This window comes from Psilocybe cubensis, chromosome 11 (assembly GCF_017499595.1).
Source record: "Psilocybe cubensis strain MGC-MH-2018 chromosome 11, whole genome shotgun sequence".
Lineage (NCBI taxonomy): Eukaryota > Fungi > Basidiomycota > Agaricomycetes > Agaricales > Agrocybaceae > Psilocybe > Psilocybe cubensis.
In genome coordinates this window covers 462215-487123 of record NC_063009.1, presented here as the reverse complement: position 1 = coordinate 487123, position 24909 = coordinate 462215, and the positions used below count along the sequence as shown (strand labels likewise).

At 49.1% G+C, this 24909-nt stretch overlaps 3 protein-coding genes across 3 annotated transcripts; all 3 read left to right on the top strand.

Moving 5' to 3' along the window:
• Positions 1–9465: 9465 nt before the first annotated feature.
• Positions 9466–10815, top strand: JR316_0011317 (uncharacterized protein; the record flags this gene model as incomplete). The annotated part of the gene is made up of 4 exons (XM_047896974.1): positions 9466–9616; positions 9674–9876; positions 9924–10490; positions 10543–10815. 4 exons carry the CDS (start codon positions 9466–9468, stop codon positions 10813–10815), a joined length of 1194 nt encoding a protein of 397 aa, XP_047743383.1.
• Positions 10816–19398: 8583 nt separating this feature from the next.
• On the top strand, positions 19399–19662 carry JR316_0011316 (uncharacterized protein; the record flags this gene model as incomplete). Its single annotated transcript, XM_047896973.1, has 2 exons — positions 19399–19433; positions 19488–19662. The coding sequence occupies 2 exons, from the start codon at positions 19399–19401 to the stop codon at positions 19660–19662; spliced, it is 210 nt and encodes a 69-aa protein (XP_047743382.1).
• Positions 19663–19687: 25 nt separating this feature from the next.
• On the top strand, positions 19688–21552 carry JR316_0011315 (uncharacterized protein; the record flags this gene model as incomplete). The annotated part of the gene is made up of 4 exons (XM_047896972.1): positions 19688–19838; positions 19895–20097; positions 20145–20711; positions 20764–21552. 4 exons carry the CDS (start codon positions 19688–19690, stop codon positions 21550–21552), a joined length of 1710 nt encoding a protein of 569 aa, XP_047743381.1.
• Between the last annotated feature and the right edge of the window lie 3357 nt (positions 21553–24909).

Below are 24909 nucleotides of genomic sequence, written 5' to 3'. Positions count from 1 at the left end.
TTGATTCCAGGAGTTCACGGCTGCCTTGCTTTCGACTTTTCCATTCTGCTGTCCCCTCTTCTCTGTAAGTCTTTCCATGATGTTCCTCCACTTTTTCTGACCTTTTTCAATAGTTTTGCTACAATATGACTGCCACATGGGCGCTTCTGAGGGTGCAGACGTTGTATTTTTGGTATGTACTCTCTGTGCATTGTATTAGCTTATTCTGACCTTTTTATCTTGCAGTTGTTCACCAATACATCCTAGAGCCATCCTCCTGAAGGCATGAAAGTATGTTCCCGAGGTATGTACAAGTTAATATCTTTCCAAAAACAACTATTGACACAGTTCTAGTCTCCAGATGACGGAACATAGGTCCGTGCGCGTCTGCGACCCTGAGGAGTTTACCCACGGATGCGCGAACACGATATATCGACGCCCGGCGGTATGAGTTCACGACGGGAGATGTGTCGCGTTTGCGTTGACACTATATATCGATGCCCGCCGACCAGCTCATCTACCCGACACTCGAGGTGGGGTGGTCTCGAGGCAGCGTTCATGCGTTAGTGGAGGCGTTGACTCTGCCTTGACGCGACGTATCAACTTCCGGTCCTGGGGACGCGTTAACGCTATGTATTGACGCCCGCCGACCAACACATTCAGCCGACACTTGAGGTGGGGAGGTGCCGTTTGACGTGACGTAGACTTCCGGTGGTGGGGACGCGTGGACACGATGTATCGACGTCCGCCGACCAGTACATTCAGCCCAGACTCGAGGTGGGGTGGTGTCGGGGATGGACTCTGCCTCGACACGCTGCATCGACTTCCGGGAATGCGCTGATGCCATGTATCGACGTCCGCCGACCAACACATTCAGCCTCGAGTGATGCCGGGAATGGACTCTACCTCGACACGATGTATCAATGTTAGGAGGAGACCCGGAGACGAGGCGGGAGAGAGAGACGAAGGACCAGAACGTGTTGGGTGTGCTAACAAAGAAGGAACTGAGGCTACGTAGCTACGGGTGTGTCTACAAATACTGTGTGATATGTGACTACAGGCACGTGTGTGTGTCTACGTTAGAGGGAACTCTAACATCACCCCCCTCTTAAAGGTGGGCGTCCGGGATGTTGTGGAGGCGTATGTAATTGTTTAGTACTTCAGAGTTAGGGAAGGATGAGTGGCTTGACCACGAAGCGTCTTCCTCTGTGCAGCCATCGAGCAGCACGAGGAACTGTGTTCCACTGCGCAGGGCCCTGTGGCCGAGCACACTTGCAATGTCTGGGGGTGGTAACGCGGGGGGAGGTGTTGGTGTCGCGGGTGAAGTTTGGGAATCGAATTCTGCTGGTATGAAACGGGAGAGTTTAGAGACATGGAAAGTAGGGTGGATCGACCACGAGGCCGGTAGGTCGAGGGTGTAAGACTGGATGCCAACGCGTTTCGTCACAGGAAAAGGTCCGTGACGCTTAACATCGAGCTTTTTAGACGGACGTGAGGACTTGATGTCGGAGGCGCTGAGCATCACCATGTCGCCAACATTGAAGACGGGTGGAGCGCGGTGAGAGGTGTCATAGGATCGCTTCATTGCATCAGCGGCGAGGTTTAGCGCTGAAGCGGATTCCTTCGCGAGGGAATCCATTTGAGAGGCGAATTCAAGAGCTTTGGGGACACGGTCGTCCGAGAGGCGTGCGGGTTGCAGGGTTCGGCGGGGGTTGGAGCCATAGTTTAGGAAGAAGGGCGAGAAGCCAGTGGACGAGTGAATCTTATTGTTGATAGCAAATTCGGCGCATGCAAGCCATTCCACCCAATCATTTTGCCTGTTATTCACAAAGATCCGTAGGTATTGTTCGATTTCTTGATTGACGCGCTCAGTTTGTCCGTCTGTTTGAGGTCGAAATGCGGTGGACGCGTTCTGTGAAATGCCTAGCAGGTCGTTGAGGGCCCGAGTAAAGTTTGACAGGAAGATTGAACCACGGTCGGAGATGATGCGTCGTGGCAGTCCGAAGTCTTTCCAGACATGGTCGCGGAAGAGGCGCGCGAGACCCTCAGAAGTGATTGACTTTTTGCATGGGATGATACGAACCATTTTTGAGAGTCTATCGACGACGACAAAGATCGAATCGAAGCCGCGAGATTTAGGTAAGTCCACGATGAGATCACAGGAAATGATCTCCCAATTGGAGGAAGGGATTTCGTTGGGGGTCAGTAGGCCCGCGGGCGCCATCCTCAGAGGCTTAGTTGATTGACAGGTGGGGCATCCATCAACGTAACGCTTCGCGTCTTTTGATAGTGACGGCCACCAATAGTCGCGCAGGACGAGTTCCATGGTCTTCATCCGGCCAGGGTGGCCTACGGATTGGTGATCATGACAGTCGGCGAGTATTCGTTGACGCAAGTTGCCTTTGTTTGGCACAAAGATTCGGTTATGCCATGAAAGCAAGCCGTCGTGGAGGGACCAGCCAGGCAGGTTCTTGTGCTTTTCCCACATTTCAGTGATTTGGTGCTGGTGAGTTCGAATGTCAGCCAGGACGGGGTCATCCCCAATTGAGCATTCAGCAGTACGTCGAATGTGTTCTGGGCGCAGTAAGGTGACGTTTTCGTTGTCGCCAACACCTTTATCGTAGTCGGGGCGGCGGGACAACGAGTCTGCGCAGATCATGGTCGGGCCTGGCTTGTGGACGAGTACGAAATCGAATTCAGCGAGCTGCAGGGACCAGCGAGCCTGACGACGGTTCAATTTCTGAGCGGTCATGAAATACTGAAGGTTCTTGTGATCGGTGTGGATCTCAACAGGAGAATCGGAGCCGTGGAGGTAGCGTCGCCAGTCATCGAGAGACCTCATGATTGACAGTAGTTCGCGGTCATGTATCTCGTAGTTGCGCTCAACGGGACTGAGGGCTTTTGAAGCAAACGCGACCGGTTGCCAGGAATTGTCAACAAATTGGCTGAGCACCGCGCCGGTTGCGTATCCAGAGCTGTCTGCCTCTATGCGGAATGGGGCACCGTCGCGGGGAAGAAGTAGCACCGGGTGTGAAGCGCAGGCGGATTTGAGCTCGTTGAAGGCGGATGTTGACAAATTGTCCCATACCCAAGGCGCCGAACCACCCAGGGCATGCAGGGGAGCGGCAATGCGGGAGAAGTTCTTGATAAACCTACGGTAGAAGTTGACGAAACCGAGGAACTGTTGGACGTCCTTACGACAGCGCGGGATTGGCCAAGAGGTGATAGCGTCAACTTTCTTGGGATCCATGGACATTTTCCCGTGGCCGACAATGACGCCCAAGTATTCCACACGGTCCTGCTCAAAACAGCACTTTTCTGGCCGCAGATAAAGCTTGTTGTCCTCCAGAATCTGCAAGACATTGCGGACAAGATGTCGATGGGACTGGACATCATCAGTGAAGATGAGGATGTCATCCATATATATCACGACATGGCCGCCAGCAATGAGATCCTTGAACAGATCGTTCATCATATTCTGGAAGGTAGCTGGTGAGTTTGTCAATCCAAAGAACATTACAAGAGGCTCAAAAAGTCCAAACTCCGTGATAAAGGCAGCCTTGTGCTCATCGCCTTCCCTGATACGAATGTTATTGAAACCCCAGCGGACGTCAAGTTTGGTGAATACTTTCGCGCCTTTAAGCTTGTCCATGAGGTCAGAGATGAGCGGCAATGGATAGCGGTTCTTGATCGTGATATCGTTCAGGCGTCGGTAGTCTTGCACAGGGCGCAGTGAGCCATCCTTTTTCTGGATGAAGAAGAAAGGGGCGGCATAGGGAGAGATGGAGTCCCGTATACGGCCAGTGCGTTTTTCCTCTTCTATCCATTCCTTGACCTTCGAGGTTTCAGCGGGCGACAGACGGTACGGCTTTGCTTTGAACGACTTTGCATCTGGTTTCAGGTTAATAGCATGATCCCATGGGCGACGGGGTGGGAGCTCGTCAAACTCCTCTTTGGAGAAAACAGGTGCAAATTCCTTCAGGTAGCGGTCGGGATATGAAGCTGCTTCACGTTGAGTTCGCAAAAAGTGAGAAATGCGGTGGTCGCATGAGCCATGGACTTGTTCGGACGTGAACTCATTGAGGTCAACCGCGCACATCGATTCACCATCGGCAAGTTCACCAGCAAAGGCGTCAGCCCATTCCGCAGCAGAGACCGGCGTGAAGGGGCCCGGGCTGTCATCAAAGATGTCGTCTTCACGGAGCTGGGGTCCTTCGCGGCAAACATTCACGGTTTCGCCATCAGGGTGCGAAGTCGGCAGCACGTCAGCACCACAGGACGTGGGGCAGCGTGCAAAGCAGAGCTTGGCCTCTCGCCAGTCAACAAGCGGATTATGGAACCAGAGCCAGGAGTGCCCGAGGATGAGGGAAGATGATCCCGTGTTGGTGACTGAAAGGCGGAGTCGCTCAACATGGTTTTCAATGCGGATGACAAGGTAAACAACATCTGTGATAGCACCGTTGGCATTGCGAGTTCCGTCTGCATTGTAAACGCTAACGGGGTGGGGCAGCCGCTCAGTCACCCATCCATTGAGTTTGACAAAATCGGAGTGCACGTAACAACCAGTGGCACCGCTGTCTAAGAGCGCTTTCAGCGACACCAAAGAGGTCGAGCCTGGGGGTGCAGCCGACATTGGAATGTCAAGGCATTTACTCCCCATGCGGGAGATGTAGTCGCGGGGCTTCTTGAGCTGCTGGAGGACTTTGGCGGCGTCGGTCCAGGGGAGATCGCAAAGAGCAGCAATCAGATCATCGTCAATGTCGTCCCAACGCTCCTTTGGGGCCCAGGATTTGAGCAGGCTCTCGGTTCGCCAAGGCGTGCTGCGTAATCGGCGCAAGTTGCACAGGACGGTGCGGACAGGTGTAGGGATTGAAGGCGGGCAGTCTGTGTGGTCAGCGACGGGCGGGCTGCAAAGTAGAGAGTCGCGTGGGGCCGGTGGTGGACTTGCATCGTGTGTCATAGAGACAGATGCATCATCGTGGGCGGAGGTTTGTTGAGCAGGCTTGGTTGGCGAATCTTCATCCGAATCATCAGAGGCATCTGGGGCTTGCAGCTCTGGTGGATCATCCTCAGGACAGGATAAAAAGAGGTCTGAATATGGAATGCAATCGGGTGCCATAGTTGGAGGTTGTGGGTGCGCGGGCAGGAGTGTTGGTGTCGGGTAGTCGGAGTTGGGTGATGTTGTTGAAGAAGAGGGCTTGTCAGGAGTCAATACAGAATTGGATAATGAAGGTTGAGGGGTCGCGTAAACAGGTAACACGGGCAGAGGTACGGATTTTGGAGACAATGCAACATGCAATTTGGGAGTAATTACAGGGTTGTTGTACAGAAGCGGCGAGGACGTACTACTCACTCGACGCAAGAAACAAAATCCGAATCATCAAACAAGGCACTTTCGTCAACATCAACGCATCGAATCTCATGCTTGTCGTCATCAGGCAAAGCATCAAAGCACTCGAGGACGGCCCGAGCTCGTTCCAGTTTTGCGCGTGATTTGCGTTGGAATTCGAGATCTTTGGGTTTGGGGCAGACTCGCATGAAGTGGCCAAATACGCCGCAGTTAAAGCAGGGCAGGGCGGCACGTCGATTCGGAGCAGCGGAGATGTTTGCAGGTAGAGTCGCGTTGGGGGCAGGAGCAGCGGGGCGGGGGTTGCTAGACTTTTGAACAGTGGAAGGGGTGGAGGTGAAAGAAGGGGGAGGACGCCAGGTGGCGGTGGTGTTGACGACCGGAGTCACCGTGGCATCAGTCTCACGCAGTCTGTGAGCCATCAAGATTGCGGCACTCTTCCATTCCGCGAATGTGGGCATCTCACGGTGTGTTCGTCCAATCTCCTCCATAATACGCTTATCCAAGGCCATTTTGAAGCATTGGATCAACGCTTCGTCGTTAAACTTGGAGCGAAAGGCAAGGTTCTCGAAGATAATAATGAACTCTTGAGTGGGCGTGGAGTTCTGACGGATGCACATGATCTCGCGTGCCGCGCGTTGTTGCGAGAAATGGAACAGGAAGGAGTCTTTCACGCGCTCCTCAAAGTCGGACCAGTTGGTTAAGACGCATTGCCCAGACTCTAGCTCTTCAATGAGCTGGTTACGCCAGACAGCGGGCGTGCCGGTCTTGAAAGAACTGAGAGCGGTGCGTACTTTGGAATCAGTGGTTTTGTATGCTTCGGGGTCGGAGTGAAAAAAGTTACGCCATGAGGCCAGCAAGTCTTCGACAGTATCAGAGGAGCCGTCGAAGGCACCTGGAAAGGGCACCTTATAAGCGCGTGAATCACCAGAGCGGGCGGTAGAGGTAGTCGCAGAGGAGTGGGTAGAGGTTTGGAGTTGGGGTAACGCGAGGAATGATTTGAACATAGTTTCGGCTTGTATACGCGACAGTTCGAGAATATCTTTCATAGTTTCTTTATTGGATTCCTGGCTAGCCTTAATGAGAGCGATAATGGCAGGGTCAATTCGGGACACAGTGTCGTCATCACTACCGTCACGACCACGACGGGGGGAGACCGAACGACCTTTACTTTTTCCGGGAGGCATGAGTGCAAACGATAAGCGAGAAGCGAATTAAAAAAAGGAAAGAGAAAAAAACAGAGAGGGTGGGTGTATGCGCCAAAAGGGTGAATATATGCGCTTCTAATCGGAGGGTTCAAGGTCAGGTAAGCTGTCTGGGGTAGAGGACCTGGAGAAGAGAGGAGAGCTGAGAATATCGTCAAGGCGGGCGTGAAGTCCAGACAAAATAGCAGGGCTAAGAGAGGTGGTAAAAGCCAGATTATCAATGCGGCGAGACAGAGTAGCCAGACAATCTTGTAGGTCGCGAACGCGATCAGCCTGGTCGTGTAGGTAACGCAACTGTCTTTCAGCGGAAGCGAGAAGGTCTCTGGTATGTGAGATTGACCGTTGACAGTCTATAACAGCAGCAGTAAGTCGCCGAAGGGTATCAAAAGATGCACCCTGGTTGGAAGCAATACGCAGGGTTTCTTCGTGCAACAAGAGGTCTCTTTGCAAAAAAAATAATTGCCAAGAGTAGCGGTCACAAGTGTCGGTACAGGCTTCGATATCCTGCTGGATGGGCAGGATCGAAGGGGAACGAGGTAGTCCAGGCAGTTTGGGAAACGGTGGTATTGAAATGCCAAAAGGCGATGAGAGAGGATGTTTTGAATGTGTTAGAGTTCCTTCTTGATGTTAGGAGGAGACCCGGAGACGAGGCGGGAGAGAGAGACGAAGGACCAGAACGTGTTGGGTGTGCTAACAAAGAAGGAACTGAGGCTACGTAGCTACGGGTGTGTCTACAAATACTGTGTGATATGTGACTACAGGCACGTGTGTGTGTCTACGTTAGAGGGAACTCTAACAATCAACTTCCGGTGGTGGGATGCGCTGACGCCATGTATCGACGTCCGCCGACCAGCACGTTCAGCCGATACTCGTGGTGGGGAGGTGTCGGGGCCTTGTTAGTGGAGGCGTCGACTAGGCGTCGACACTCTGTATCGAGTTCCGGTGGTGGGGATGCGTTGACGCCATGTATTGACGTCCGCCGACCAGCATGGAGGAGGGATGGACTCTGCCTCGACACCCTTCATCGACTTCCGGGGTGGGGCGCGTTGACGCTATATATCGACACCCGCCGACCAACAGACATCTACGCCCGCCACCCCATGGTTCGCCAATGCCCAGGGCCAGGGATGTGTTGACACCCGCCACGCCAATGCCCCGACACTCTATATCGATGTCCGCCGAGCTGCGCAATCTGCATTTATGCGTGGTATTGCCATCCGCCGAGTTGCGCAAGAACGAGTAGGGACGTCGCACGGACCAGAGGTGCCGGGGATGCTGTGATGCACAGTATCAACGCCTGCCAACCCATGTCCTTTTGCCCTATATCCCCAATAACATTCTGCTCTACATCGATGTCCGACAAGGCAACGTAGCAGTAAACAGAGGCGCAGGAGTGCATGCACAAGGGGACTGCTAGGGATGAGTTGACGTCCGCCGACCCGCACGCGGCGCATGTACTCTTACCTGATTCAAGTGTCCTTGGCCACCCATCTGATATTGTCCCCACCATGTCATTCCCTTGTAACCTTGGCTGACGACGCTACACCGATCTGCACATGTGTTGGTGCGCAAGCCCACTCTGTGTATGCCACCGACTGAGCTGCAACGTGCATTTCGACGCCTACTCTTCACCAATCCGCACACCCGTATGGCCACGCGGGACCGTGAACTTGTATCCAGCCGCAACCAGCCTTTCCACAATGTATCGACGTTTGTCTTTGCGCATCACTTACGCAACAGCAAAGCCCACTCTGCCAGTGCTAGGAGCAGCACCTATGCGTGACGTGTCAGGTTAGTAGGTGTTCGGAGAGAGAGGTAAGCACTTTCCGTAGTAGATAGACCTGTTACGCCCCGCACTGGCCTTCGGGCGGGGCTAACCTCTGCTTGTACGATAAATTGAAGGTGTTGGAATGTATGAACTAGGCTGTTTTTTTGTGATATAAATAGATTTCACCATCTAAACACACTTAAACGACCCTCATCTCACCAGAAAATTCCCTTTTAGAGGCAGAACGACGCGAGAAACTAGCCCCAGCCTCGTCCGATGAGAAGACTCGAGCGGTATACGTAAGCTCGTGAACCAACGATACAATGACCGTGAATTGCAGCAATTACAGGGAAGGGGGCACGTTCAATGGCGGTTTGGAATGCGAGTAAATGTTTGCGGGTGGAGAGCGAGGCGCGAGCTGAGTCGAGAGAGGTGTCTGCACCGGATGATCCTAGAGCATTTAATTGGTGCCACAGTCGGAATCTATCAAGGAGGAGAGAGGTATTCGAGGGAATAGATTCTGAAGTTGAGAAAAGCCATCAGGAAGAACAACAGGACTCCGCAAGCCACTGTATCCTGATATTACCCTGGTGAGATGCTCGGCCATCGCGGTAAATGAAATATTTTTATCGGCCATCATTCGGCATACTTAAGATGACTCAAGAATTGAAAAGGGGCGTCAACTTTCAAAAGTTCTCGTTTCGACTGGCCGCCACAATGCTACTCGGAAGTGTAGGTGCGTATTGGCGCAGCTCTAAACATGCAAATAGCACCCAATTACATGTCTATTGAGTTTCTATTCACAGGGAATCCGTCAGAGACGTATCCGAACCTCGGTCCTTCCAAACTAACTTTCCCAGATGATTGAATGATGCAAATGAGCGTCTATTTGGGATTCGAAGCAATGGAAGGGTAAGTCAACTGCCGATACATACTTATCGCTGTCAATTCATGTATGTAAACCAGTGCATTTCTATTTGAGGCAGCAAATCATTTGGGAAAACCAATCCGCCAGGGTGCCAATCCCTTCGCATTGCCACACGACCGTAAATTCAATGGTGCGTATGACTCACGAGTGTCTAACTTTTTCACTATAAGCAACGAGGAGGACGGCGTATTTATCGACCTTGCTCAGGCATAGACGCGAAAACCTTCAAGAACAACACATGCAGGCGAAATCGTCGTTTTGGGAGATTGTCGCACGGTGCCTGAGAATCCAATCAGGGAATGGGACCAGTACTCTATCAGCGCTTGCTTATCGTTTTCCATTTCCCCGCGACGTGGAGAGGGCAGAATCACGGTTGTCTGACACAAAGGGTATGTTTTTTTACCTCAGATGCGCCTGAAAAAGACCAATAACAACAATCGTATTAGTCTACCGGCCACCATCGAGAGCATCCATTGAAACGGCAGCTAGGGAATACGTGGCAACCTCCAATGCAGACCTCCGAAACCCATTCGCGGACTACCTAGCAGATGATGCAAAGGTCTGGTCGATGTACCTCGACTTGACCAAATCAAAAGGCGAAGAGTTGATGAGAATATGGAACTGTGACTTGGATACCATCTTGATATTTGTATGTTTTGCTTGTTCCACAATTTTGTTTCTGACGTCAATTTATAGGCGGGCCTGTTTTCTGCCATTTTGACTGCCTTTCTTATCGAGACACGAAAAGATCTCCAACAAGACCCTCAGGCTATCACGAATAATTTGATCAGAGACCTCATTCAAACCTTGTCGTCGGAAACTCGTCAGAATTCCCTACTATCAACAACCTTTGTACCCTCATCACCTTTGGTATGGGTGAATGGACTCTGGTTCGTCAGCCTCACCTTTGCCTTAACGGGTGCTTTTGGAACAATCCTGGCGAAAGGGTGGGTATCCCAATTTATTCCTGTATCAGCTGGACTGCCTATAATCGACGCCTGCAATCGTCATCGACGGTTCTTCGGCGACGACCAGCGACATCTACGAGCTGTTATACATGCCCTGCCAATAACCTTGCACATTGCCTTTTACCTCTTCTTCGGCGGCCTCGTCATTTTATTGTTTCAGGACGACCCGCGAATTGGGGTAGTTGTGACGACGCTTATTGCCATCACCATGCTCCTCTACCTAGGATGTAGCATTCGCCCGCTTCTCAATCCCAATTCCCCATTTAATACCCCGATATCTGGCTTGCTGCCAATTGTAAGCGATGGTCTTTGAATTCTATGAAGGACATCAACATATCTCTTATTAGATTCCTGGCGTCTTTATTCCTCTCATTCTCCTGGCAGATGCAATTGGACACTTGGTATTCACTCCCCGCCAACGCCGACGTAAGGCGCGGAGAGTTACCAGCTCTTACACCCACCTCGATCATGTCCTTTTGTCCACCACCAAGCTACGTAGGACATGGACAAAGGGCATCTTCGACACATTCTCATCTTTATATCATCTCATGCTCGTTTCAAACCCTCCATCAGACGAATTGAGGACAGATGTCCTCGTTGGTCTGTTTTCACTGGCGTGAACCTTCAAACTTGATGATCCAGTCTGTGCCATTGCGGGACTACCCATGTCGTCAAGGTTGCAGGAGGCTTTGTATATTGCAGACCCATTACGAGTCTTGACCCGCAACATCACGGAGCTTCTATCCTCCCTAGACAAGACTGAAACCTCTTCCGATGTAACTCGAGCATACCTTACAGTTATGCTGTCTCTTGTCCAGACCACCCATTCTTCCTTAAATTGGAGCGCTAGCTCACTCGTAGCTTTTCTGCAACCGGGAGGGACCCTGTCAAATTGGGATATGTTCCAAGACGATATTCTTGAATTGATTATTTGCATCCACATCCATGTGCGGATACGCTCAGGATTTCTGATACCTGCCGAATTCACCAATCATATTCCGGAAGTGATTTCTAATTGTACAAACCCTCTGCATCGACAGTGGTTGATTGACGCTTCTCTTATTCTCTCTGCGATGGATAAGGGATCTACACTCAAATGTTTGGCTCTGAATGGTGCGTACTGTGGCTTTGTATAATCCGATTGTCGTCTCATATCGGCAATAGAACGCATGCATCCCATGCTTTTAGGTCCTGAACTCGGAAACACACTTTCCAATATGATAAAACACCCACAAAAACGGGTTCAAAGAGCAGTACTGAGTTCCATTTCTGCCATAGGTGTCCATGGTATGCACTCTCTGTTTCACTTCAGAAATTAATGATAATTAGAGTCTTATCGTGTAGCGCTGATCAACCAGGGCATTGTCGGCCTACTGCTCGACCATATTCCAGGCAATGATTCCCAGTTTCAATGCGAAGCACTTCTTACATTTGCGGTTTTCCTTTGGTTTGGGGCGGTTATTGCTCGGACATGAAAAGGGATAGGAATGGGGGGACGCTGCATCTACAACGACTCTCTAAGCGTGTAGGAGCTGTCGAACGTTGCTATGCAAACTAGGTGAGTAGTAGTTATATCAACAAACGTGTCACACGTACTGATATCCTCAGCGCATCGGGTCCGGCCGACTGGGCACCTCTTCAGTGTATGGGTTCATGACACCCCTGTTATTGCTATGCAAACCAGGTGAGCAGCAATTCTCTCAACAAACACGTAGCGGGTACCCACATCCTCAGCGCGTCCGGCCCACAACACCTCTAAGCGCGTGGAGCGCGAACACCTCTCTCAGAGCATGGGGCGGGGTCATTGCTGTGCAAACCAGGTAAGCATTAATTCGGTCAACAAAAACGTCGCGAATACTGACATTCTCAGCAAGGGACACATCCTTCACCGCGCAACTGCCTGGAAAATGTCGGTTTTTTCAACAAGCGCGTCACAAATGACTTACCAGCTGCTGACGCTTGACGTTTGCCACGTCAAGCTGGCCTCTCCCATGCACTCACTTTGTCAACCGTAGCGAGGTGGTCAAGGCTGGCGGGGTAGGCAGACAAGGCGAGGCGAGGCAGGAGGAAAACAGGAGGAGAGGGAGAACCGAACTGAGGAATCCAGGTCAACTCCACCCTCCTTTTATACCTTTTCGTATCCGCATTCGTATGTCTGTTGAATATCCGTCCAAAGGGGGAAATGTGTGTCCGCCACCTAAGCGAGAGGTTGAGCAACATGTTTGGTTCGACTTTCATTCACCTGCGCCGTCGTCTGCTCATTAGATTTCGAAATATGAGATTCGAATCGTCCTCATCTGAATGTATGCCTGCTGGAATTACCTCTGTTCAATGACTCGTTCAACTCTGGATTTTTGATCTGTAAAGAATGGATGCTTTTCTGTGGTAAACCTTGAATTACTCGCTCTAGATGCTGTTCAACATTGCAAACTTTCCTCTTTGCACATCTCTGGACTTGATGAATCGCCTATTCATGGAGGATCTAGCTGTTGCCATATTAACATAACCCGTTTACGATAACCAGGCTAGACTCTGCGCAATTACACTCTGGGCATTCACGGTATTTTCATTCAATTCCAACATCTTCCATGCTCACCAGTCTAATTTCCATCGCAGCATTACAGAACAGGTACGGAGAATAAAACTCCGTGATGTCAAGATGTTCAGGTCCGAGAGAAACGAGCGTTTGAATCGTTGAAACGGGCGAATTTGGGGATGGGGAGCATGTCGGCATCCATGTATCATTATCCTGCCCGCAACTTTTCCATCCTAAATCTTTGCCAAACTCATCGTGCATGCTAAGGATTATGGTGCATGTTAACTATGTGCAACACCCACACCCATCTTTTCCGATTAACCCAAATTCAATGTTTTCATTGAAAATCATCACAGGACACCTATGTACGTTTCGTTTTCCAATGTCATCGTCACTGTGCATTCGATGCGACCCAACTACTCTGAAATAGATCATGGTATACCCAGAAACCAACCCCCATACGGACGTTTACCTCGTTTCCGCACAGAACACCGTTGGGTATATTTCATTCTCCATGTATTCAATTACCAACTCGCATCTTCATCCAACCTAGTTGTTCCACTACATCTCGACTGACACATGCCGTGATCGGAGCTAGGGGTGATGGGTGCAATGAAGGGTACGTGCAAGCGAAGCAAACGTTTGGAAACGAGTGCTAGAGCGAATGGGGGGAGGAGGAGAGGTTGTGTCGTGATTTCGCGTTGTCATTCATTCGTGAGTTGTTGGTGGTCTCTCGAGTCATTATCCGTCTGTAAACTGACGGTGTACGATATTTACAGGTATATTAGTGGCTATGGCGTTAAAACGGCATCTGCAAACAAACACATTGGATTTGAGAAATATATGAGTGCGTGCATTGTAAATTTTATATTCGTCAAAATCACTCAACCTCTTGTGTAATTTCATATACTCCCCGTATCTATACATGTAAATCAGTGGTTAATGACGCACTAGATGCAATTTGAGCGATAGCGCCATGGTATGTCATCCCTGTCCCCTCGATTCAAAGTATGTTCGCACTCAAACAATTTCTGCCAATCTTCCATGAACATTGACGGCATCTGCTCTAGCAGTGACAGCATGACGTGATGCTATCCCGAGATGCAAGGAAAAGATGTTTGGTGCGTTGGAAACGGAGAACTGAACCAGGAGAACAAGATGCATGCGCATCCGTTTTCATTTGTTATCTCTTCCACAAAATTGATTGACATTGTGGTATGTCCTTTGATCTGTGCGTATCATTTAGGTATACTACTTACATTGACTCTCTCATGTACTTGGTACAATATAATGAATTTGTGACTGCAAAATTTGTGGTTATTGCTCTTTAGACGCTTTGGGCGCTTAACAAATGCCTGTCTCAATTCTTCTCCAAATCTCATAAATGGTACGAATACACACTCTATTTATACTCACCATTAAATATCATACTCGAGTTAATAGTGGTTATGCACAGATTAATCCCAGTTTTCCGTTCAACGGGCAGGTACGCATGAACCAAGCACTCGGTGTTCAATCATGTTCAACCAAACTTTACAGACATTCAGAGTGCCGACATCTCACCTTTCATATCTCCGGATGTATTGATGTGGCGCTGACATGTCAAGTAGATGCAGCGAACGTTTGGAAATGCGTTAATCCGTGATTTGGGGGAGGAGGAGATGAATGTGGTGCGACTTTTGTCTTGCCGTAAAACGTGAATGGGGCTTCATATCTTTTTACAGGTATGTGAATTCCAGCTAGGACACGCTAATTAGACACTCAAATGGCCGAAATACATTGACCTTTTGCCAGATTAACCCGAAATTGGCGTAGTTATTCTTGACGAGTGCGTGTTGACCTTGTGACTTCTTCCGGTATGAACTCATTTTCCCTTCCAGAAATGTATCGTTCTATTACTGAGTGGTGCAAATCTGAGATATATATCTCACCCAGTCGATTTTCACTCTCGGAAATAAGGGTAGGTGTACTGAAGGGGTCGAGGAGAACATGTCCATATGTCATTTCAATGCACTTTTTCCGTCGAATGTGGAGCTAACTACGGACTCTGAGTAGTAGCTAGAGCAATTATAGATTATTCCAGACTGACTTGAGCTTTTTCGAGTCAAAAAAGAGCAGAATACGTTATTCATATTAAAACAAATTCACGGCGCTTAACGATATTTAGCTCGATACTGACTACAGAAACCTTATAAAATGAAGTTGAAGCAAAGGAACCTAAATGAAATAACCGTACCTTCTCGTTGAACCCCAAAATTCGTGCATCAACCAATGCTATTTTACGTTTACCATCCGAGTAGCATCACAGTTGACGTATGCCGCGAGGATGTCGCCGATGTCCACATGCTAGGTTGAAATAGACAGTAGCGGATATGGGGGGATGGGGGAAAGGTTACGTGGTGGATATTCTACAGCCGGATTCTGAAGGTTCTCCATTGTAATGCCTTGATGCTATTTCAGCAGAGTTACAAGTGTTATTCATAGAATTCAATTAGTCGATACATACAAGCTACCGGTCCCAGAAATATCACGTCAAATCTTCACGGTTCTCTGAAGCTGCAATCAATTTAGCAGACATATCGAATTGAGGACGAGTGCGCGTGAACACTGCGTCAAGTCTTCACGGTTCTCTGAAGCTGCAATAAAGTTAGCAGACAAATAAAATTGAGGACGAGAGGATACTCACAAAGCAGCGTTCGCGTGCACACTATCAGACAAAAATGTGAGTTCTGCTTGTCGTGAAGAGTCTCCACTCACAACCTGAATCGCCTTGACCTCTGGTAAACTTTCCCTGACGGTTTGGTATTGCGTAGTCTGAGAGTCCAATACGATGGGGAGTCGCAGACATGAGGCGCCTGTTCGTGTCTGACACGGGAAATCGTCTGTGGCTTCCAGTAAGCACGGACTCTTGGACAAGAGTTTGCAGGAGCAACGCGTAGCTTCAAAAGCTCCTGAAAGATTGTAAGCACGTTGCACGTTGTACCATTGAAGAATACTCACTGTGTATCCAATCCTCCGTGAAAATGGGGAGAAAATGTGGAAGTGAGGGGATGAATTTGGAGAGGGGAAAAGACGTGGTGGTGGGTGAAACAGAAGAGTCAGGGTAAGATTCTGATTGCCAGCAAATTCAGGTTTGTCAGGATAGCACGGAGACTCGGGGAATCGGCAACGTACGATTATTCAAACAAATGCTACCCTGACCATTGACGCCGCCCTCCGGTTTCAATTTTTTGCAGCGTGCGTCCTGTTGCAGTGTTCGTATTCGCGTCGTTACTGTCGATAAATGGAGAAGTGGAATATGAATCCAATAAAATTGTGCAAAGAGAACTTACATTAAAATCTTTTGTGAGGAAGTCGTCAGTCAATCAAGTGCCGGAGCTAATGAAAAAAATGGAGTCAAACATACCCGATAACGTCAACATAGCGTACTGTTCAACCGGAGAGAAATAAAACATACCTTCAAACGCGCAGAGAATGTACCTTGAATCAACAAAGATTGTTGAACGCAGCGGCGCGTATGCTCGACGCGTCAACAAAACCTAACAATTCATGTAATATCTTGGCAGAAAATGAGTATATAAAGGCTTGTACAAATGAGAGGACCCACCAATGTGCGCCCATAATGCTGGGTGTCTTTCTGGCCGTATCCTGGCCTTTTCATGGTTGTGGTTGTGTCTGAAGCCAAGTTGACCTCCCTTTCGGTATGTTTGCGCATGGTGGTACTGCCAAACAAAAAACTAAAAGTTGATTTCCAGGAGTTCACGGCTGCCTTGCTTTTGACTTTTCCATTCTGCTGTCCCCTCTACTCTGTAAGTCTTTCCATGATGTTCCTCCACTTTTTCTGACCTTTTTCAATAGTTTTGCTACAATATGACTGCCACATGGGCGCTTCTGAGGGTGCAGACATTGTGTTTTTGGTATGTACTCTCTGTGCATTGTACCAGCTTATTCTGACCTTTTTATCTTGCAGTTGTTCACCAATACATCCTAGAGCCATCCTCCTGAAGGCATGAAAGTATGTTCCCGAGGTATGTACAAGTTAATATCTTTCCAAAAACAAGTATTGACACGGTTCTAGTCTCCAGATGACGGAACATAGGTCCGTGCGCGTCTGCGACCCTGAGGAGTTTACCCACGGATGCGCAAACACGATATATTGACGCCCGGCGACATGTGTTCACGATAGGATGTGTCGCGTTTGCGTCGACACTATGTATCGACGCCCGCCGACCAGCACATTCAGCCGACGCTCAAGGTGGGGTGGTCTTAGGGCAGCGGTCATGCGCTAGTGGAGGCGTTGACTCTGCCTTGACGCGACGTATTGACTTCCGGTCCTGGGGACGCGTTAACGCTATGTATTGACGCCCGCCGACCAACACATTCAGCCGACACTTGAGGTGGGGAGGTGCCGTTTGACGTGACGTAGACTTCCGGTGGTGGGGACGCGTGGACACGATGTATCGACGTCCGCCGACCAGCACATTCAGCCCAGACTCGAGGTGGGGTGGTGTCGGGGATGGACTCTGCCTCGACACGCTGCATCGACTTCCGGGAATGCGCTGACGCCATGTATCGACGTCCGCCGACCAACACATTCAGCCTCGAGTGATGCCGGGAATGGACTCTACCTCGACACGATGTATCAACTTCCGGTGGTGGGATGCGCTGACGCCATGTATCAACGTCCGCCGACCAGCACGTTCAGCTGATACTCGTGGTGGGGAGGTGTCGGGGCCTTGTTAGTGGAGGCGTTGACTAGGCGTCGACACTCTGTATCGAGTTCCGGTGGTGGGGATGCGTTGACGCCATGTATTGACGTCCGCCGACCAGCATGGAGGAGGGATGGACTCTGCCTCGACACCCTTCATCGACTTCCGGGGTGGGGCGCGTTGACGCTATGTATCGACACCCGCCGACCAACAGACATCTACGCCCGCCACCCCATGGTTTGCCAATGCCCAGGGCCAGGGATGTGTTGACACCCGCCACGCCAATGCCCCGACACTCTATATCGACGTCCGCCGAGCTGCGCAATCTGCGTTGACGCGTGGTATCGCCATCCGCCAAGTTGCGCAAGAACGAGTAGGGACGTTGCACTGACCAGAGGTGCCGGGGATGCTGTGATGCACAGTATCAACGCCTGCCAACCCATGTCCTTTTGCCCTATATCCCCAATAACATTCTGCTCTACATCGATGTCCGACAAGGCAACGTAGCAGTAAACAGAGGCGCAGGAGTGCATGCACAAGGGGACTGCTAGGGATGAGTTGACGTCCGCCGACCCGCACGCGGCGCATGTACTCTTACCTGATTCAAGTGTCCTTGGCCACCCATCTGATATTGTCCCCACCATGTCATTCCCTTGTAACCTTGGCTGACGACGCTACACCGATCTGCACATGTGTTGGTGCGCAAGCCCACTCTGTGTATGCCACCGACTGAGCTGCAACGTGCATTTCGACGCCTACTCTTCACCAATCCGCACACCCGTATGGCCACGCGGGACCGTGAACTTGTATCCAGCCGCAACCAGCCTTTCCACAATGTATCGACGTTTGTCTTTGCGCATCACTTACGCAACAGCAAAGCCCACTCTGCCAGTGCTAGGAGCAGCACCTATGCGTGACGTGTCAGGTTAGTAGGTGTTCGGAGAGAGAGGTAAGCACTTTCCGTAGTAGATAGACCTGTTACGCCCCGCACTGGCCTTCGGGCGGGGCTAACCTCTGCTTGTACGATAAATTGAAGGTGTTGGAATGTATGAACTAGGCTGTTTTTTTGTGATATAAATAGATTTCACCATCTAAACACACTTAACCGACCCTCATCTCACCAGAAAATTCCCTTTTAGAGGCAGAACGACGCGAGAAACTAGCCCCAGCCTCGTCCGATGAGAAGACTCGAGCGGTATACGTAAGCTCGTGAACCAACGATACAATGACCGTGAATTGCAGCAATTACAGGGAAGGGGGCACGTTCTGGAGCGCCAATGGCGGTTTGGAATGCGAGTAAATGTTTGCGGGTGGAGAGCGAGGTGCGAGCTGAGTCGAAAGAGGTGTCTGCACCGGATGATCCTAGAGCATTTAGATGTCATTGCATGCTTAAATAAAAGACGATGAATGCACTACACCTGCACTGCGCAGATTATCCTCAACCCTTAGCAGGGAGCACTTCGGCAGAAGAGCAGGCATGCCGAACAGAGTGAATAGAAATTGGTGCCACAGTCGGAATCTATCAAGCAGGAGAGAGGTATTCGAAGGAATAGACTCTGAAGTTGAGAAAAGTCATCAGGAAGAACAAGAGGACTCCGCAAGCCACTGTATCCTGATATTACCCTGGTGAGATGCTCGGCCATCGCGGTAAATGAAATATTTCTATCGGCCATCATTCGGCATACTTAAGCCTTTGACCCAAACATGAGCAAATTCGTCACAAATGGGAAAGCCGGAATTGAAAAGGGGCGTCAACTTTCAAAAGTTCTCGTTTCGAATGGCCGCCACGCCACTCGGAAGTGTAGGTGCGTATTGGCGTAGTTGTTCTAAACATGCAAATTGCACCCACTTACATGTCTATTGAGTTTCCATTCACAGGGAATCCATCAGAGATGACATCCGAACATCCGAACCTCGGTCCTTCCAAACTAACTTTCCCAAATGATTGAATGATGCAAATGAGCGTCTATTTGGGATTCGAAGCAATTGAAGGGTAAGTCAACTGCCGATACATACTTATCGCTGTCAATTCATGTATGTAAACCAGTGCATTTCTATTTGAGGCAGCAAATCATTTGGGAAAACCAATCCGCCAGGGTGCCAATCCCTTCGCATTGCCACACGACCGTAAATTCAATGGTGCGTATGACTCACGAGTGTCTAACCTTTTCACTATAAGCAGCGAGGAGGACGACGTGTTTGTTGACCTTGCTCAGGCATAGACGCGAAAACCTTCAAGAACAACACATGCAGGCGAAATCGTCGTTTTGGGAGATTGTCGCACGGTGCCTGAGAATCCAATCAGGGAATGGGACCAGTACTCTATCAGCGCTTGCTTATCGTTTTCCATTTCCCCGCGACGTGGAGAGGGCAGAATCACGGTTGTCTGACACAAAGGGTATGTTTTTTACCTCAGATGCGCCTGAAAAAGACCAATAACAACAATCGTATTAGTCTACCGGCCACCATCGAGAGCATCCATTGAAACGGCAGCTAGGGAATACGTGGCAACCTCCAATGCAGACCTCCGAAACCCATTCGCGGACTACCTAGCAGATGATGCAAAGGTCTGGTCGATGTACCTCGACTTGACCAAATCAAAAGGCGAAGAGTTGATGAGAATATGGAACTGTGACTTGGATACCATCTTGATATTTGTATGTTTTGCTTGTTCCACAATTTTGTTTCTGACGTCAATTTATAGGCGGGCCTGTTTTCTGCCATTTTGACTGCCTTTCTTATCGAGACACGAAAAGATCTCCAACAAGACCCTCAGGCTATCACGAATAATTTGATCAGAGACCTCATTCAAACCTTGTCGTCGGAAACTCGTCAGAATTCCCTACTATCAACAACCTTTGTACCCTCATCACCTTTGGTATGGGTGAATGGACTCTGGTTCGTCAGCCTCACCTTTGCCTTAACGGGTGCTTTTGGAACAATCCTGGCGAAAGGGTGGGTATCCCAATTTATTCCTGTATCAGCTGGACTGCCTATAATCGACGCCTGCAATCGTCATCGACGGTTCTTCGGCGACGACCAGCGACATCTACGAGCTGTTATACATGCCCTGCCAATAACCTTGCACATTGCCTTTTACCTCTTCTTCGGCGGCCTCGTCATTTTATTGTTTCAGGACGACCCGCGAATTGGGGTAGTTGTGACGACGCTTATTGCCATCACCATGCTCCTCTACCTAGGATGTAGCATTCGCCCGCTTCTCAATCCCAATTCCCCATTTAATACCCCGATATCTGGCTTGCTGCCAATTGTAAGCGATGGTCTTTGAATTCTATGAAGGACATCAACATATCTCTTATTAGATTCCTGGCGTCTTTATTCCTCTCATTCTCCTGGCAGATGCAATTGGACACTTGGTATTCACTCCCCGCCAACGCCGACGTAAGGCGCGGAGAGTTACCAGCTCTTACACCCACCTCGATCATGTCCTTTTGTCCACCACCAAGCTACGTAGGACATGGACAAAGGGCATCTTCGACACATTCTCATCTTTATATCATCTCATGCTCGTTTCAAACCCTCCATCAGACGAATTGAGGACAGATGTCCTCGTTGGTCTGTTTTCACTGGCGCGAACCTTCAAACTTGATGATCCAGTCTGTGCCATTGCGGGACTACCCATGTCGTCAAGGTTGCAGGAGGCTTTGTATATTGCAGACCCATTACCAGTCTTGACCCGCAACATCACGGAGCTTCTATCCTCCCTAGACAAGACTGAAACCTCTTCCGATGTAACTCGAGCATACCTTACAGTTATGCTGTCTCTTGTCCAGACCACCCATTCTTCCTTAAATTGGAGCGCTAGCTCACTCGTAGCTTTTCTGCAACCGGGAGGGACCCTGTCAAATTGGGATATGTTCCAAGACGATATTCTTGAATTGATTATTTGCATCCACATCCATGTGCGGATACGCTCAGGATTTCTGATACCTGCCGAATTCACCAATCATATTCCGGAAGTGATTTCTAATTGTACAAACCCTCTGCATCGACAGTGGTTGATTGACGCTTCTCTTATTCTCTCTGCGATGGATAAGGGATCTACACTCAAATGTTTGGCTCTGAATGGTGCGTACTGTGGCTTTGTATAATCCGATTGTCGTCTCATATCGGCAATAGAACGCATGCATCCCATGCTTTTAGGTCCTGAACTCGGAAACACACTTTCCAATATGATAAAACACCCACAAAAACGGGTTCAAAGAGCAGTACTGAGTTCCATTTCTGCCATAGGTGTCCATGGTATGCACTCTCTGTTTCACTTCAGAAATTAATGATAATTAGAGTCTTATCGTGTAGCGCTGATCAACCAGGGCATTGTCGGCCTACTGCTCGACCATATTCCAGGCAATGATTCCCAGTTTCAATGCGAAGCACTTCTTACATTTGCGGTTTTCCTTTGGTTTGGGGCGGTTATTGCTCGGACATGAAAAGGGATAGGAATGGGGGGACGCTGCATCTACAACGACTCTCTAAGCGTGTAGGAGCTGTCGAACGTTGCTATGCAAACTAGGTGAGTAGTAGTTATATCAACAAACGTGTCACACGTACTGATATCCTCAGCGCATCGGGTCCGGCCGACTGGGCACCTCTTCAGTGTATGGGTTCATGACACCCCTGTTATTGCTATGCAAACCAGGTGAGCAGCAATTCTCTCAACAAACACGTAGCGGGTACCCACATCCTCAGCGCGTCCGGCCCACAACACCTCTAAGCGCGTGGAGCGCGAACACCTCTCTCAGAGCATGGGGCGGGGTCATTGCTGTGCAAACCAGGTAAGCATTAATTCGGTCAACAAAAACGTCGCGAATACTGACATTCTCAGCAAGGGACACATCCTTCACCGCGCAACTGCCTGGAAAATGTCGGTTTTTTCAACAAGCGCGTCACAAATGACTTACCAGCTGCTGACGCTTGACGTTTGCCACGTCAAGCTGGCCTCTCCCATGCACTCACTTTGTCAACCGTAGCGAGGTGGTCAAGGCTGGCGGGGTAGGCAGACAAGGCGAGGCGAGGCAGGAGGAAAACAGGAGGAGAGGGAGAACCGAACTGAGGAATCCAGGTCAACTCCACCCTCCTTTTATACCTTTTCGTATCCGCATTCGTATGTCTGTTGAATATCCGTCCAAAGGGGGAAATGTGTGTCCGCCACCTAAGCGAGAGGTTGAGCAACATGTTTGGTTCGACTTTCATTCACCTGCGCCGTCGTCTGCTCATTAGATTTCGAAATATGAGATTCGAATCGTCCTCATCTGAATGTATGCCTGCTGGAATTACCTCTGTTCAATGACTCGTTCAACTCTGGATTTTTGATCTGTAAAGAATGGATGCTTTTCTGTGGTAAACCTTGAATTACTCGCTCTAGATGCTGTTCAACATTGCAAACTTTCCTCTTTGCACATCTCTGGACTTGATGAATCGCCTATTCATGGAGGATCTAGCTGTTGCCATATTAACATAACCCGTTTACGATAACCAGGCTAGACTCTGCGCAATTACACTCTGGGCATTCACGGTATTTTCATTCAATTCCAACATCTTCCATGCTCACCAGTCTAATTTCCATCGCAGCATTACAGAACAGGTACGGAGAATAAAACTCCGTGATGTCAAGATGTTCAGGTCCGAGAGAAACGAGCGTTTGAATCGTTGAAACGGGCGAATTTGGGGATGGGGAGCATGTCGGCATCCATGTATCATTATCCTGCCCGCAACTTTTCCATCCTAAATCTTTGCCAAACTCATCGTGCATGCTAAGGATTATGGTGCATGTTAACTATGTGCAACACCCACACCCATCTTTTCCGATTAACCCAAATTCAATGTTTTCATTGAAAATCATCACAGGACACCTATGTACGTTTCGTTTTCCAATGTCATCGTCACTGTGCATTCGATGCGACCCAACTACTCTGAAATAGATCATGGTATACCCAGAAACCAACCCCCATACGGACGTTTACCTCGTTTCCGCACAGAACACCGTTGGGTATATTTCATTCTCCATGTATTCAATTACCAACTCGCATCTTCATCCAACCTAGTTGTTCCACTACATCTCGACTGACACATGCCGTGATCGGAGCTAGGGGTGATGGGTGCAATGAAGGGTACGTGCAAGCGAAGCAAACGTTTGGAAACGAGTGCTAGAGCGAATGGGGGGAGGAGGAGAGGTTGTGTCGTGATTTCGCGTTGTCATTCATTCGTGAGTTGTTGGTGGTCTCTCGAGTCATTATCCGTCTGTAAACTGACGGTGTACGATATTTACAGGTATATTAGTGGCTATGGCGTTAAAACGGCATCTGCAAACGAACACATTGGATTTGAGAAATATATGAGTGCGTGCATTGTAAATTTTATATTCGTCAAAATCACTCAACCTCTTGTGTAATTTCATATACTCCCCGTATCTATACATGTAAATCAGTGGTTAATGACGCACTAGATGCAATTTGAGCGATAGCGCCATGGTATGTCATCCCTGTCCCCTCGATTCAAAGTATGTTCGCACTCAAACAATTTCTGCCAATCTTCCATGAACATTGACGGCATCTGCTCTAGCAGTGACAGCATGACGTGATGCTATCCCGAGATGCAAGGAAAAGATGTTTGGTGCGTTGGAAACGGAGAACTGAACCAGGAGAACAAGATGCATGCGCATCCGTTTTCATTTGTTATCTCTTCCACAAAATTGATTGACATTGTGGTATGTCCTTTGATCTGTGCGTATCATTTAGGTATACTACTTACATTGACTCTCTCATGTACTTGGTACAATATAATGAATTTGTGACTGCAAAATTTGTGGTTATTGCTCTTTAGACGCTTTGGGCGCTTAACAAATGCCTGTCTCAATTCTTCTCCAAATCTCATAAATGGTACGAATACACACTCTATTTATACTCACCATTAAATATCATACTCGAGTTAATAGTGGTTATGCACAGATTAATCCCAGTTTTCCGTTCAACGGGCAGGTACGCATGAACCAAGCACTCGGTGTTCAATCATGTTCAACCAAACTTTACAGACATTCAGAGTGCCGACATCTCACCTTTCATATCTCCGGATGTATTGATGTGGCGCTGACATGTCAAGTAGATGCAGCGAACGTTTGGAAATGCGTTAATCCGTGATTTGGGGGAGGAGGAGATGAATGTGGTGCGACTTTTGTCTTGCCGTAAAACGTGAATGGGGCTTCATGTTTTTTACAGGTACGTGTATTCCAGCTGGCACACGCTAACTAGACACTGACATGGCCGAAATACATTGACCGTTTGCCAGATTAACCCGAATTTGGCATAGTTAATCTTGAAGAGTGCATGTTTGCCTTGTGACTTGTGTATCCGGTATGACCTCATATTCTCTTCCAGAAATGTATGGTGCTAATTGTCAGTGAAGTGATGCCGAGGTCTAAAGCCCTACCAGTCGATTTTGCCCTCGGAAAC